Genomic DNA, 14,945 nt, shown 5'->3' on the forward strand with positions numbered 1-14,945 from the left:
CACCGCCACAGACTCGAGTCAGCCAGGAACAGATGTTCGCAGCATCGAGTCATGTTATTCATCGCCCAATGCACAAAGCCTACAGCAACATCACTGTATGGCACGACGTACACGGTAGCCGAGTTGTGAGAGACCATGATGGTCTAGGCCTTGGAAAGTGCCATCAGATTGACTCAAGCTGCATTGTAAGCCCAAGGCAGACTGAGTCAAAGGTCATGCGCCTAGACACTACTGCACTGTAACAGCAAGCATGTAGATCAGTAGCACAAATATCGCCAGGCCCACGAGAATGAGTCTACTGAGATCGGTAGGGATCGTTCCCTCCTTGTCGAGACTGCTGACTCGCCTTCGTGAATGACTGCCATGAGTCCATGGTTTCTGCATTGCTAAGTCGTCCAGAATCTGGCCAGTCGTGATCTTGCTTCCAGCAAGTACAATGGGCACTCCTGTCCCAGGATGAGTACTAGCACCCACAAAGTAGAGATTCTTGATCGTGGCGTGCTTGGTCTTCGGTCGAAAGCTCAGGACGTTGAAGAATGAATGGCTGAGTCCAAGAATGGCGCCCTTGTCGAGATTGAACCGCTCCTTCCAGCTGGCAGGGGTGTTGATAGACTCGCTTGTGATATATCGTTGCAGCTCAACGCCCGTCCGCGATCGGACCGTGTCTAGTACGGCATTCCTTGCCCTGCTCACCATACCGTCCCAATCTTGGCTTGAAATCCCGCGATCAGCTTCACCCTCAAGGAGATGACCACAGGGCACCAGCACTACGATCGTGTCTTTGCCAGGAGGTGCAGCGGAGGGATCGATTCGGGAAGGAACGTTAACGTAGAACGAGGGCTCCTTCGGAATCTGCTGCTTTTTGAAGATGTCATCGAAGCTGTCCTGGTAATCGTCGGCTAGGAAGACATTGTGTGTGTGTAATTCTGGTATCACTTTGTCGATGGACCAATAGAAAGAGATGCTCGAGCACGAGGCAGGCTTTGCTGACAATGACTTTGCCTCGCTTGATGGTGGTAGAAGATTGTTGTAAGCGTACACAAGATCCGCGTTCATGAGGACGATGTCTGCTGGGAGCACTTCCCCGTTGTCAAGTGTCACGCCGGTAGCTCTTCCCGAGTTCTGGTCCACGTTGACTTTCGACACAGTTGTTGATAACCTGAAGTCAACACCGAAGCGTTGTGCGACCTGCTGAAGAGCAGCCAGCACCTTCTGGAAACCGCCGACGGGATACCATATGCCCTCGGCTAGTTCGGTGTACTGGAGCAGACTGTATGTGCCTGGCGCATCGAACGGGCTCATGCCCATGTACATGCTTCCGAAAGTGAATGCTCGTCTTAACCTCTCTGTCCAAAAGTATCGTGATGCTCGGGCCCAAATGCTTTCGAAGGGGTGCAGCTCAACAATATGCTTTAAGAAGCTCGGTCTGGCCATGCTGAGAAGATTGTAGAAATTTTTGCGCAGGACATGTTCTACACTTGCCTCGTAGTGATTGTGCGCCTCCTGCATCCACGCCAGGTATCTTTTGAAGCCGTCCTTGCCCTCCCATCGTTCAACGGTCGTCTTCATGCGTGCTATGTCGGTTGACAATTCGATACATTCACCATCGCCGAACCACACGTTATAGTTTGGCTCGCACTTCCGCAGATCTATGCCCTCATCTTCCAGGGTTGTGTCGAGGTCAATAAAAGCTTCTCGGAACAAGTCTGGCAGTAGGAGCAGAGAGGGGCCCTGGTCGAAGCGGTGACCATCTCTGTGTATTAGACTGCATCGCCCGCCGGTGAAGTCGTTCTTCTCGACCACTGTTACGTGCAGACCAGCTTTTGCAAGACGAGCAGCGCTGGCAATGCCGCCAGCGCCCGCACCTGTAGGATGATCAGTCCAGCGCTGTGAGTCTGAGGTCGGTCAACATACCGACGATCACGACTCTTTTGGCTTTGTCCATGGACGCTTTGACGACTGTACTCTCAAGTCGAAGCTGTCAGAGCTGTGGACAAGGTCAGTAGTCCGATGCTTGTACACTTGCGTTTATAGAATGCACGTGCAACTGCGGCTGCTGGTTAGGTGTGGCGCATGCACGCGGGTAGGAACCAGGCCAGGCACCTAAAATACCTGTAGATGAGCTCATGATAAAGCTTAGCGCATAATTCACTGCAGCATCCTCAACAGTTCAACAACATGTTGCATTCGCTTGGGAGTTCGAATTCTGGTCAGATATATGCTCAACGCGCAATCCTGTAGTACCATGCTGAGTTGTGGCATGAAGAAAGAGCACTCGACGTCTTTCAGATCTAGTCGAGCAGTGCGGAGATTGGATCTCAGGCAGTGAATATCTACAAGCATATTTTATCCAAACGTCCTCCAACACGTTCCATTATCTATCACCTGTATGGCCTCGAATACCACTCATTGCACGCCATCCAACGATCAGCCGCCGCAGCTTTGGTACACTTGCCTTGCCCTTCTTGCCACCGCCCGCGAAATCAAGATTTTCTCCATGCTGGATGCGGTGGTCAAGGACTCTGGCGATTTCCATGTAGCTTTCCACAGCAACTCTGATACCGTCCCTCGCGTACGACGGCAGGTCCTCGATAGCGTCTCGCTCTTCCGAGTAGATGCTGAAAGCCATGTCCAGAATGCGCTTGCGAAGTTGAACAATATCAGTCTCCGACGTGGTCTTCAAAGATCCATTCCGCAGCCACTCGGCGGGAATGTAGCATCGGCCGACTTTCGCATCTGTCGTGACATCTCGGGTAATGTTCGTGTATTGTAACGCTCGACCCATACGTGCGCCAGCCGCAATGCATCTCTCCTTCTTGTCATCACCAGAGGCGTGGTCTGTGTCATGATAGTACACCAAGCTGAGGCAGAGCTCTCCAATAGTGGCTGCTACGCATGTGGCATATCTTTTGAGATCTGCAGAGGTTTTGATCGGGTTTTCATCTTGCGTACTGAAGCGGAGGTCGATCTTGAAACCTTCCAGGAGCTCATACAGTGGCTTCGGTGGTAGTCGATCTACTGGGAGAAGCTCCAGTATAGATCGGGCATCAGGAGGAAAGCCCTCCAAGCTGGTCTGTAGCCCCTGTCTCGATTCGGACTTGGCATAGGCCGCATTCAGATACGCGGTGAAGCGGTCGATCCAGTCTTGGGCTTCCTTTGCGTTTGGTGCGTCGTCAATGAGATCGTCGGCAACACGACAGAATCCATACAGCAAGATAAGATCGATCCTCAGTCGGCCATTGAAGACCCCAGAAGCAAGATAAAAGCTTCTCGATTTCTTTGCTAACACATCGAGTCCCTTCTGAATTCCCTGCAAACGCTTCTGGTCGTAGCTGCTGGTCGGCAAGAGTAAGCTCTTGATCAACAGGAGTGGCGAAGGTGTTCCGGGGACGCTTGAAAATTGATCGGGAAATGCATCGAGGATTGCCACAGCATTATCGAAAGCGAAACAACCCCAGGCGACGAGCGTGTTTGTAGCCAGGAAAAAGACTGCTTCTTCAATCTCAAGGTGTGGCCAGACATGAATGCCTAGCTTGGTCCCGGAGGTAATGCTCCACGTGCCTCGCTTCAACGCCAGAGTGTCAACGATCCAGAGATAGAGCGTCGGCAGCCAAATGACGAGCCAGGTCTTGCTCCAGGGCAAACTAAGTAGCAATTGATATGACATAGTCCACAGAAAGAGCATCACAGGCGTAGCCATAGAATGATGAGCTTCATATATGTGCCTTCGGCATTGCGAAATTGAGGAAGTAGCGATAGACCGATGAGTAGAGCAAAGATAGTCTGTCCAGTGCGACGCTTGACGAGCAGATGCCTCGAGGCTGGAAGGGCTTCATTCTGCAGATGAACAGCAAAAAGCACAGGCTTGTTCAGTAAAATTTGCAGTAGGGTGGTCTGTATCTCATCAGTACAGTATTGTTTCTGGGCCGCAAACAAGCTTACGATGTAGGTCTGTATCACGAAGAAGAACAGCTCCTCTGCAGGAATGCTAAACAGCTTTGGTCCCAGGATGACATCTGGAGGATATGCTATTCAAACGGTCAGCTACAGCCATGCAATAGATTGTATATCGCATACACCAAATGCCAGAACGAATGAGATAAGAGTCCCTGCGATTCGATCAACCTAGCTTCTAGCATGTGAGAAAGAATGGTCTACCATGGTATCGTGTAAATCACAGCGACTGTGATTAGAAAGCAGATCTTGTACAGATCAAGCCGTGTCAACAAAGGCTTCAACACGACCGACAGTACTACCGCCACGGGTATTGTGTAGACAGCATGACTATCAGGGGTCAGCCTCGCCGTATCCACATACTGCTCTGGTGGGAGGATTCTTACACTGCCGCATAATCGTACATTGAGCTCCTCGAGTGCGGATGAGGATCCGATCTGATTCGTTGAGGTCATAGACTTTTAGCACGAGCGTTGGCCATGATAGCTCATCGATTGCTCTGCGGAACAACAGAAAAGTTGAAAAGATCGTGAGGCCACCAAAGGCATAGAAAACGGATCCCGTATGTACAATGTTCTACCTCCACCGTGGCAATGTAGCTACAACATTCAACAAAGTGCTGGACAGGATTTCGGGTGGGTCTTCGTAGATTGCCGAACTTCCTCAACGCCCGCACCGCCACAGCATACGAGGAAAACGTGGAAATAGTAGTTAAAGCAGCAACTCGATCTGCGGACATCACATGCGGAGCGTGGCTGAAAATGCACATGCCCAAAACTAATGCGGAACTTAGGTATGACGACACATAGGCGAGGCGGAGACATGCCTTGTTGCTACCTAGGTACCTTCGCGACCATCCAAGTTTGTACATCCAGCAAGTCATCGATTGACAACACGCTATTTCCATATGAAATTTTAGACTATACTGAGAGATTTGCATGAAATCATACATCCGCGATGCCGGTAGACATATGAGGAAGCTCCATTTGCCACGAACTGTGGATGATCTTTCACTCTGGCAGCTACATTGAGGTCTTTCGGCAGTTGGACGTTGGTCGGGAGACGTTCACATGCTGGCACGTACCTTGGCAGATCGCTGACGAACATGGCATTGAAGAGGCACAATGTCGACTCTCATTCATCTGGCGTTCACAATGGTTGGAGCTGGTCAGGAGCTATGCTTGTTCAACGCCGACCTTCAAGCTCTGGATCGGACAGCAAGAAGAGGAAACGAGACGATGGCCATCCATACCTCGAGGGCAACTTTGCACCGATAACACGGACGCTGCCGTTGACGCCGTGTGACTTCTCGGGCTGCATACCAGAGGAGCTTCATGGTGGCGAGTACGTCCGCAATGGGGGCAATCCGGTCTCGAACGAAGACCTGGGCCGAGATGCTCACTTCTTTGATGGCGATGGCATGATCGCAGGAGTCTCATTCACCAAGACAGCCACCGGTATGAGGCCAGAATTCGTCAACCAATACATTTTGACTGATGTATATCTTTCCACAATCTCATCGCCTTCATTACGAAGACCGATCCTGCCAAGCATAGCAACGCTTGTCAATCCACTCGCTACATTATATCTCATCACTGTAACCATAATCAGAACGCTGATATTGGTGTTCCTGTCACACCTGCCGGGTCATCACAAGCAATCAAACGGATATCCGTCGCCAATACTGCAGTCGTCTTTCACGACGGGCGTGCGTTAGCAACCTGCGAGTCCGGACCGCCCATGCGGATAGCTCTCCCAGGCTTGGAGACGGTCGGATGGTATAATGGCAAGAAAGTGGAAGGAGAGGCAGGCGGTGAAGAAGGGTCCGGCTTTGGAGGCGACGGCGTGCTTAGCTTCCTGAAGGAATATACAACGGCGCATCCCAGAGTAGACCCCAGGACCGGCGAAATGATTCTCTTCCATTCGACCTTCGCCCCACCTTATGTCCACTACTCAATCGTCCCGGCGACTCACCCAGCTGCCGTTCCAACCACACCTCTCGAGACACCTGTTCGCCTTCTCAACGCCAAGGTTCCCGGCATCACCTCCGCGAAGATGATGCACGAATTGGCGTTGGCCAGCGGACCTCAGTCATCATGGATCTGCCACTCAGCTTAGATCCAACGAACATGCTTGTCAACAAGCCTGTTGTTTCCTACGACCCGCACAAAACCGCCCGATTTGGCGTCTTCCCACGGCACGACCCTTCACTTGTCCGCTGGTTTGAGACCAAAGCTTGCTGCATCTTTCACACGGCCAATACGTGGGAAGACATCTCAATCTCCAAGAATACGGGCGAGATCCAGATTCATGCCGTGAACATGCTCGCCTGCCGGCTTATGTCCGCCTCTATGGTCTTCACCGCTGGGAATCTTCCCATTCCCGAGCCTGTCACGGGGCTCAGCTTGGAGGATGAGCAGTGTCGGCTCTACTACTACCAATTCGACATGACCTCGCCGTCGACGCAGAACAAAATCACTCACCAGTTCGCGCTTTCCACCATAAATTTTGAGTTCCCATCTACACGGGACGATGTCGCTATGAGCGAATGCAAGTACGTCTATGGCTGCTCGACATCGATTGGCGGCTTCAGCGCAGCGCTGGGCAAGGCTGCCAAGATTGACTGCTTAGCGAAGATTAATGCTCAAGAACTCATTCGGCGTGGAAAGAAGGATCCGACTGTGCAACCTGTTACTGGTGTCGCAGACACACGCTCGGTGCAGCAGATTCTTGATTCCACAGATCCAAATGACCCAGTCAAGATGTTCCAACTACCATACGGGCACTATGCCCAGGAACCGCGGTTTGTGCCAAGAGCAAATTCAGTTGATGAAGACGATGGGTGGCTCCTTACGTACGTGTTCGACGAGCTCACTGGGCTGGACGAGAACGGTGACGTGAAGCCAGACGCCAGGTCAGAGCTTTGGATTATTGATGCTCGAGATATGAAGACTGTGGTCGGAAAGGTCATTCTACCACAGCGTGTACCGTATGGACTTCACGGTGTGTGGGTCGGCGAGGAGCAGATCAGAAGTCAGCGTCCTGTGGAGAGCATAAGGACGATCAAGGAGCAGTCATTGGTAGGCAAGGATAGCTGGTGGATGCAGAGTCGGCGATGGGTTGAGAACCAATTAGGATAGGCGGATATGCTTGGTGTTGTTCCGCAAGGTGTTAATGGACTGACGGCAATGGAGCGAGCGTTTGGAACTTGTTGTTAGGGATTGCGACATTTACATTAATCTGCCCACATGTGGCTATAGATAGCGATGCCATTCTTCCTGGAACTTACGACTGGCTGCTCCGAGCGTAGGTTTGTGATCGCTTATAGCAATGGTCCTTACACTGCTTCTTCAACAGAGAGAAGGGCCATGTGCCAAGCTTTCTGTTTGCACGTATGGTTTACTGCCCCAAACTTCAGGTTCTGCTGAGCTGGCACTCATCCTTATCAACAGGACTGTAAGTAGCGAAGGGTAGTACCTATCTCAGCCACAGGTGTTTGGTCAGAGATACAGAAGCTATGACCATCACGAGTATGATAGGTTGCGAAGACAAGATCGCAGATCTGCTCACCTGGCCATGAATCTTCATCCGCACCCATGCGACGGCCAGTCCACAACAACCGCATTATTGCAGCCGTAAAAGGATCATTCTGCTTGACTCAACAATCATCGACATCTTCAAGATTCTGTGGTCGTGCCTGCAGGCCTCAACAGCAATGCACGAACGAAAACGATTTCGCACTTTCCTCCTCTGTTTCCGCTGCAAAGCCCGCTCGCAGGGCAGAAAGCCAAGACCAGGGCATTGCTGCAAGCCTGAGTTGCTTCCGCATCAGATGCAGTCAGACGCCTCCACGACCTATCCGTCATCATCGCAGCGATTCGACGATCATTCGTCGCTGCTTATTCTGATGCGGCGGAGGCTCATACAATGCTTTGTCGCTATTCTAGGACCTACTTTTGGGCCCCAGATACCCGCGGATAATTGGTGAGTTTTCCCGCAGGTATGTCGCGACGCTTTGCTATTCAAAAGGTGTAAGCATCCATGGATGGCTCAAGGTAAGGGAAGAGCACCGCAATCAAGTTCCGAATTACATTTACACGATTCTTGCGTACAAATTGCTCTTGCGTCCTTGCAGGAAGCGTGACTGCCTTTGTATGGTTTTCTTTGTGGGCAAGTACTGCGGAAACTCTGCTTAAAACCCTTGCATTTACCCCGGATTGCGTCGGGCTCGTTGTCGATTGGCAAGCGCATTATTTCCTCCGCAGCGTCAGATCGAACAACATCAGATCCATCGGGACTAGACACTCGAGAACTTCGTCGGCAACCGCCTCAGAGGCTGAACTCATGCGGCCCAAGCATCGTTTAGATAGACACCACACCTGCTCTCTGGTCTCACCAACCGTAAGTGGGTGACCCAGCCAGAGTAGAAGACCAGAAACAACGCTAAAGTTCCTCCTCCCATCAGTACACGGGGTTGAATTCGGACTGACCTGTGTTGCCCGGAGCCGCCAGGATTGTCAGGCTTGCCGCCGGCTCGTTGTCCCCAGAGTAGCCTCCTTCTGGCCCGCCGACCACAATGGCGCCGCTTCCAACCACTTCTCCATCTCAACTCATCAACTCAGTCCTTCCATCAACAACCTCCGCATCGCAACGAAGTCAACCTCTACCCATCCCCCCATCAGTACCAACATCACCCACCAATCTGCCCGTCAGCGCGACCTCCCTCAACAGCCCCAACTATATTTACACTCTCTCCAATACCGAGTCAGCACACGCCCTGGCGTACATTGGATCATTCCTTCTCCTCATCCTCGTTGTCACCTTGCTGCTCAGCGGAGTGGAACGGTGGCTGCGTCGCTGGCTTGTCTGGCGGCTCGATTTAGGTCCGAATCAGGATCAGTGGGAGGATGGCAGTCAGGATGAGGATGTGGTTGAGGTCACGATGAGGGATCTGGAGAGGGAAAGGGAGGAAAGGGAAGGACTTGAGAGAGCAAGAGAACTCAGAGGTTATCGGCTGGAAGGGGTTGAGGAGGAGAAGCAAGGACTGCTGGACAGGTGACAAGTGCCATTAGGTGTGTTAAGACAGTTCTCAGGAGCTCGACAGTTTGGGAGGCGAGGTGTAAGTCGCAGAGCCGCTCCAGGCAGTGTAAATGACAGACTGCACGAAAGGTGATTGACAGGAGGGCAAACTAGTCTAACTAAGCATGAGGTCGCATGTGCCACTAGATACTCTGCACACGTTTGACTGATACACATACTGCGTTGTTATATCGCCATAAGACTTCCCGTCAGAACTCCTTTTCCCACGGCCACGAGTCCTTTTCGATGGTGATAGGTGCCGCAGCAGGCGTGACAGGCCCCGTAGACACCACAGTCTGCATGCCTGTGGGCGGATTTGAGACGTCGTCCCTGCTCTCTGAACTTATGACGATGGATATGGTTTTTCGAATCGTTCCTGCTGGAGGCGGACTCTTTGGCGACTGATGGATGTAGGGAGGCTCGAGGTCAAGTTTCGTCATCAGAATAGCCGAGACGCAATTGTCCGAGTCATTTCTTGAAGGCGCGGTTGGTGTATTGAGCCGCACGATCCGGGGCGAGGCGGCGCTAGAGCTCCAGGAGAGCGCTGATCCGATGCGATGGGCATTTCCGGAGGATGAACGTGGTTCTTGAGATGCATCGTGCTCCGATATGTGAGACTCTTTAGACGAGCCGCTCCCATCCGTCTGTGGCTGGCCTGACCTGCTGTTACGCTCTGGCCGAAAACTTGCGTTGCGCTGCCCTGGCCCAGCTGGTGGGCGCACTGTGGGCGTAGAGCTAATTGGAGTGGAGCGGTTCTTCCATCGTTGAGACAGTCGAAGAGCCAGAGGGCGAATTGTAGGTATGGAGGCTGCGATAATGACGACATACTGCTCGACGGTGAACCATACGACAAAAAGACTGGTGCTGTAGGTGAAGTCGACCCGGTCGCCGAGTGCTTTCAATTCAATGGTTTTGATGATGCAGGCGATCATGGCAAAGAAGGACAACCCGAGGATAAAGCACAATACGACTCGCGTTCGAACTTCCATGTTGAGCTTTTTGACGATAAGGATGGGCAGAATCGTTAGGATGAGGTCAGACAGTGAGTTCCAGGCTTGTGACTATGTTAGATCGTGGTCAAATACGGGATCGACTACTTACCGCCCTGGAAGAAGCCAACATATGCCTGGATCTTCGGACTCCAACATCGCCCAGCAATGTTGTGATCCCAGAGCATCGCGTAATGTTGACACGAGATCAGTACCTCGATCATGGTACCGATGTTGACGAGCAGCTGCGTCAGGATGATGGCGTAGAAGATGTTGCGTAATAGCTTACTGGTTCCGACAAACTTAAGCATGTACATGCAGAAGGCGATTCGAGAGATCGCTGGACTCATGATGCCGGGAGGCTGAGCGATGAAGGACCACTTCATGGCCAGAAGTCCTTGTCGTGCTGTCAAGCATACCTAGTGCTTTCCGAGCCCATGTTGCAGGGCGACTGTGATGAGACAGGTGTTCGTGAGCCCGACAAGTAGAGCAAGTAGCATGACCCAATCGTTCCAGTCAATCTTGCCGACGATCAACTTCTGTACAAAGAAGCGCACAATCATAATCTTGATTGCGATGGCGGCCTCGATCCATCCCAGTGTTCCGATGAGGGGCGCAAGGTTGGCTGAGGCAAGTTCGACGGTACATTGTCCATTGAGACCTGAGGAACTCATACTCAGTCGTAGGAATAGCGCATGAATTCTTAGGAGAGGCAGAATTTGGTGGTAGTAGAGAAAGATCGCAAAAGAGGATCTGATCTTAGATTGGCCTGAAGGACGACGGCAAGAAGTAACATTTCCGCACCTACCGTCATAGAGACGTCCGTCGTAAGCGTTCACATGGAAGGTACGTTCACTGGCGGGGCTGTCTTTCTTTCTCCTCAGGAGGACTGTGACATGGAGATTGAAGTCGCTGTGGAAAGTGCATGGTTCTCGGTTCATGTAGACATGAAGATGTTGTTGGAGCCAACCTACTGCTTTGCGGCGCTGTCTCACGGGCATTTCAATTCTCTAGATGTCAAATCCAAGGCTAAACGGAGGGGCAGTTGATCCCAGTCAGTCTATTACGGTGTCCGAGCCGATACACTGTGTACTCTCCCTAGCCTTACTGCACAGTGCAGATGGCAAGTACAGTGAATATACCTTGGCTGAGCACAGTTTCATGCTGCGTAGAACAGGCTCAGTCATGACAAGATCCCGCAGGCACGTACTGGAATGAATTGGTCGTGGTTTTTGCCGGCCACCGCGTCTCGTGAGGGACCACTGCTTTCGCACCATGATCATGCCATGTTATTTGCTGACAGTGGAGATGTCAATGGAAGTACTCCTTCCGGCAAGAGCGCAAAGAACGTGAGAGGCGCGACGTCTAAACTTTGATTCGAAAAGTTAAGGGCGACGACCTGTCTCCAAATCAGGCTTATTTCGCACTGTCGCACGACCTAGCAGCCAACTTTTTGGGCAATCAGCGCCTCGAGCAGTCATCGATTATTGGAGACATGGGTGTAACAGCCCAAGACCGCCTAAGGAGCACGATCTTCGCTAGGTGCTGCAGTAGCGGCTCTTTATCGAGATGGAGTGCAACCTCCGCCCTCAGTGGCCCATAAGCCTGGGCAACGGCGCAGCGACGGAAACTGCGACGATAAGGCATTTCTCAACCAGAAATGCACTTCTCCCGGACATACCATTGAACATGCCATGATTCAACGATGCTTTTGGATTTGCTGAGAAGCAGACCGGGAGCATCGGCAGGGCTCGCCTTGATACTCAGTCTGCTTCTGCTGTACGGGCTTTTCTCGGGACCGAACTCATCAGAGCCTGTCGGGAGTGTCTCGTTCCCCTCAGTGCCAGACAAAGGCTCATCGTTGAAATGGCAATTCGACACCGAGCGAGATGAGAGGAATCTAGGACTCACGGACGAGCAGTGCGAGGTCAGTCCGCGTCTCTTCATATACCCGCGCCCACTGCCAATGCTGACTGATGATCTATCCAGGTTGCCTTTCCCAAGCAGTATGCAGAAATTCTACGAGCTCGCGACTTCCACTTATCGCAAGGTGGCATCAATCAAGACCAGATAAAACTGTGGCGGAATGAGTCCGACAAAGCTCATGGCCAGTTGCGACTACTTATATACCATGGCGATCTCTACGTCGTGGGCGAGAAGCAAGGCGTGGTCGATCGAACAAGATACCTTAATGGCGCTGCGATGATCTATCGCGCAATCACTGCTGTAGCAGACCCGCGAACCATACCAAATGTGGAGTTCACGCTCGACCGTATGGACCATCCGAATCCGTCGCCGACACGGCCCGGTCGCGTAGTGTGGGGCTGGACGCGAGAGATCAGTGTCGACAATCACACTTGGGTCATGCCCGACTTCAACGGCTGGGCGACTTCGGGTTGGGACAAAGTAGGTGGGTATAGAGCATTCCGCGAGAAGACGAAGCATACCACCATTCCGTTCTACGAGAAGACGCCGAAGCTCTTGTGGCGTGGCCAGATCGACGTCGGCAAGGATCAAGTGTCACCTGTTCGGGCTGCCCTGCTCGAGCACTCGAAGAATCAGTCGTGGAGTGACGTCCGCTCTTTCCGCTGGGGTGATGGGACAGATGCGCCTGTTGACATGGAAGATCACTGTCTCTGGCAGTTCCTAGCTCACACAGAAGGAAACAGCTGGTCTGGACGATTACGGAACCTGGTCAATTGCAACAGTGCTATCTTCATCCACAACCCACTAGGCTGGGTCGCTCACTTCTATCCAGTCCTCAAAGGCCATGGTCCCGAGCAGAACTATATACCTGTCAAAAACGACTGGTCTGACTTGCAGGAGAAGATGCAATACTATCTTTCTCACCCAGCGGAAGCGGAGCGAATCGCCGAGCAAGCGAAACGCACATTTCGAGATCGTTATATGACGCCAGCCGCCGAGACATGTTACATCAGGAGGATGATCCTCGAATGGAAGAAAGTCCAGAACTGGGAACCGGAGCTGTTCATCAAGGAAGAGGACGAGCATGGAAAAGAGAAGTGGAGAGCAAGAGGTGTCTCGTGGGAGAGATTTGCCTGGAGGGCTCCGAAACCATTCCACCCACCTCCTTTTCCAGAAGGCTACTTCTACAAGAGTGATATGGTCGACTTCGAAGATTAAAGGACATGTACAGCTCGTCCGCTTGCGAGAGTGGCACATGTTACATCCATGCATTGGCGTGACCCAAGGTTCCCAAAGTGACCCAGAAGAGACATTTTCTGGAACGCATGATACGAGTGGTAAATATCGGTCCCGAGTGGTCAGATGATTGGAGCACTCGAAGTCTTCCCACAGCACTAGGATTTCAATCAGCAAGGTTCGCACCTTCAGCGAGCATTCGGCAGACCCTTCAGAAATGGCAGCGAGTCATGCGAAAGACAGCGGAAAGCCGAAGGCAACATGGCAACAAAGATTGCAGTGATGGACGACCGATGTCTTTCTTCGGATCTGATCCGAGAGGCATCGAAGAAGCTCGTCCCACCAGGTAGCAGCGATTACTACCATGGCATGACGACAGTGAGGTCTTGTTCAGCCTGGTCTTGTGGAGCAGGGGAAGATCAGGTTGGGGGCAGAGGAACTACTTATACCTTTTCATCAGAGTGATTGACTCGCATATGAAATATTCACTGTTGGGTGCATAAGTCAGGACCTGGCTGCTGCCTAGCATATTCACTTGAAGGCGGATGTTGACGATGAGACACGGAGAGTAGGCTGAGAGACTTTTGAGATCGAGGCAAGCAGCACTACGTCCTTATGGGGGGTTGCAGTCGGGCATTGTCGCAACCAGATCCGACGCGATGACTTCCATTGCTATGGCCAGTCTGGCGTCTCGCATTGTTAGACCAGATGAGAGTTGGTGATGAAGCATAATTTGCCTGTATATACAATTCATGCCCAGGTCGAATTCGTTCCTTGCCTTGTGGCCCTACTGCCGACTAACCATAATGCAATAACAACAAGCAAAGTTTGATGTCGACCCTCCCTTCAGTAGCCATCCTTGCCCCATTTGTTGAACATGTCGTGAAGCTCCTATTGCGTGTTAGCGCTTCGACAGCCTCTCTGAACCATTCCGGACTTGCTCACCTTGGGTAACGTCACGTTGGGGATGACGACTGTGTTGAGAGCACTAGGTGCGTTCTTGGGGTTCTGGCTTCGGTCGCCTTGTGGGTGGTATTGATATTTGAAATGCTTGCTGTGGTCGTCGTGATCGTGATCCTCGTGGGCGACTTGCCAGGGCATCGAGCTGTTAGCCACCGACACTTCGGCTTGAGATGTGGCAGAGGTGGGTTTGCGGCCAAAGTAGAAGCCAGCCAAACCAAAGGCGCCTGACATGACAGCGGCGAGGATCTATATGACCATCAGTGTTCCGTGCAGAGCTTCACTTCGCTGGAGCGACATACGTATAGCTCAGGATCTCGTCGGCCGGCAGATTTCAGGACTTTGTTGTCGGTTGGTGCAGCTTTCTTCGCGGCATTTGCGGCGCTCGATGCCGCAGCTGCAACCGTTGAGGCGGCTCTGCGGGCGACGAACGACATCTTGGGCGCTTCGTGAGTGGTTTAGGACGGTTCGTGGGCACGAAGCAAGCTGTTCTTGCGATATCATACCAACGACTGTGGTTGACGTGAGGGCAGTCGGGCACTAGAAACTAGGCTGCTTCAAGCTAGCTTGCCAAGCCCCTGTCCTGGACCGCAGTCGCTGCGCTCGAATGCCGACTCGATGTCTCATCTGCGGAATAGGAGACAGGATCCTGGTCACCAGAGGCAGTGATCTCGTCAAATGAATATCGGGATGATTGTCGTCGCCTCATTCTCTTCTACGTCGCCGTCTTCATGATCTTATCCACTACACTCGTTTGTGCCAACCAACGCGACCACGCCTTGTAACGTTCACTTCGGCCGC

The 14,945-nt window shown here is 52.2% G+C and overlaps 7 protein-coding genes across 7 annotated transcripts; 3 read left to right on the forward strand and 4 right to left on the reverse strand.

Annotated features, from left to right (window-relative positions):
* Positions 1-228: 228 nt before the first annotated feature.
* AB675_5840 (Phytoene desaturase) lies at positions 229-1,945 on the reverse strand (the record flags this gene model as incomplete). Its single annotated transcript, XM_018146082.1, has 2 exons — positions 229-1,865; positions 1,915-1,945. The coding sequence occupies 2 exons, from the start codon at positions 1,943-1,945 to the stop codon at positions 229-231; spliced, it is 1,668 nt and encodes a 555-aa protein (XP_017998768.1).
* Positions 1,946-2,374: 429 nt separating this feature from the next.
* On the reverse strand, positions 2,375-4,409 carry AB675_5841 (Bifunctional lycopene cyclase/phytoene synthase; the record flags this gene model as incomplete). The annotated part of the gene is made up of 6 exons (XM_018146083.1): positions 2,375-3,632; positions 3,689-3,894; positions 3,943-4,028; positions 4,078-4,109; positions 4,159-4,284; positions 4,318-4,409. The coding sequence occupies 6 exons, from the start codon at positions 4,407-4,409 to the stop codon at positions 2,375-2,377; spliced, it is 1,800 nt and encodes a 599-aa protein (XP_017998799.1).
* Positions 4,410-5,059: 650 nt separating this feature from the next.
* On the forward strand, positions 5,060-7,094 carry AB675_5842 (Carotenoid 9,10(9',10')-cleavage dioxygenase 1; the record flags this gene model as incomplete). Its single annotated transcript, XM_018146084.1, has 3 exons — positions 5,060-5,666; positions 5,714-5,985; positions 6,036-7,094. The coding sequence occupies 3 exons, from the start codon at positions 5,060-5,062 to the stop codon at positions 7,092-7,094; spliced, it is 1,938 nt and encodes a 645-aa protein (XP_017998713.1).
* A 1,436-nt stretch (positions 7,095-8,530) lies between these two features.
* AB675_5843 (uncharacterized protein) lies at positions 8,531-9,013 on the forward strand (the record flags this gene model as incomplete). Its single annotated transcript, XM_018146085.1, has 1 exon — positions 8,531-9,013. One exon carries the CDS (start codon positions 8,531-8,533, stop codon positions 9,011-9,013), a length of 483 nt encoding a protein of 160 aa, XP_017998743.1.
* Positions 9,014-9,242: 229 nt separating this feature from the next.
* AB675_5844 (uncharacterized protein) lies at positions 9,243-10,408 on the reverse strand (the record flags this gene model as incomplete). Its single annotated transcript, XM_018146086.1, has 2 exons — positions 9,243-10,087; positions 10,135-10,408. The coding sequence occupies 2 exons, from the start codon at positions 10,406-10,408 to the stop codon at positions 9,243-9,245; spliced, it is 1,119 nt and encodes a 372-aa protein (XP_017998678.1).
* Positions 10,409-11,727: 1,319 nt separating this feature from the next.
* AB675_5845 (Protein O-glucosyltransferase 1) lies at positions 11,728-13,166 on the forward strand (the record flags this gene model as incomplete). Its single annotated transcript, XM_018146087.1, has 2 exons — positions 11,728-11,949; positions 12,012-13,166. 2 exons carry the CDS (start codon positions 11,728-11,730, stop codon positions 13,164-13,166), a joined length of 1,377 nt encoding a protein of 458 aa, XP_017998716.1.
* An 864-nt stretch (positions 13,167-14,030) lies between these two features.
* AB675_5846 (uncharacterized protein) lies at positions 14,031-14,581 on the reverse strand (the record flags this gene model as incomplete). The annotated part of the gene is made up of 3 exons (XM_018146088.1): positions 14,031-14,075; positions 14,130-14,393; positions 14,447-14,581. 3 exons carry the CDS (start codon positions 14,579-14,581, stop codon positions 14,031-14,033), a joined length of 444 nt encoding a protein of 147 aa, XP_017998826.1.
* Between the last annotated feature and the right edge of the window lie 364 nt (positions 14,582-14,945).

This window comes from Cyphellophora attinorum, assembly GCF_001299255.1.
Source record: "Cyphellophora attinorum strain CBS 131958 chromosome Unknown Contig17, whole genome shotgun sequence".
Taxonomy (NCBI): Eukaryota; Fungi; Ascomycota; class Eurotiomycetes; order Chaetothyriales; family Cyphellophoraceae; genus Cyphellophora; species Cyphellophora attinorum.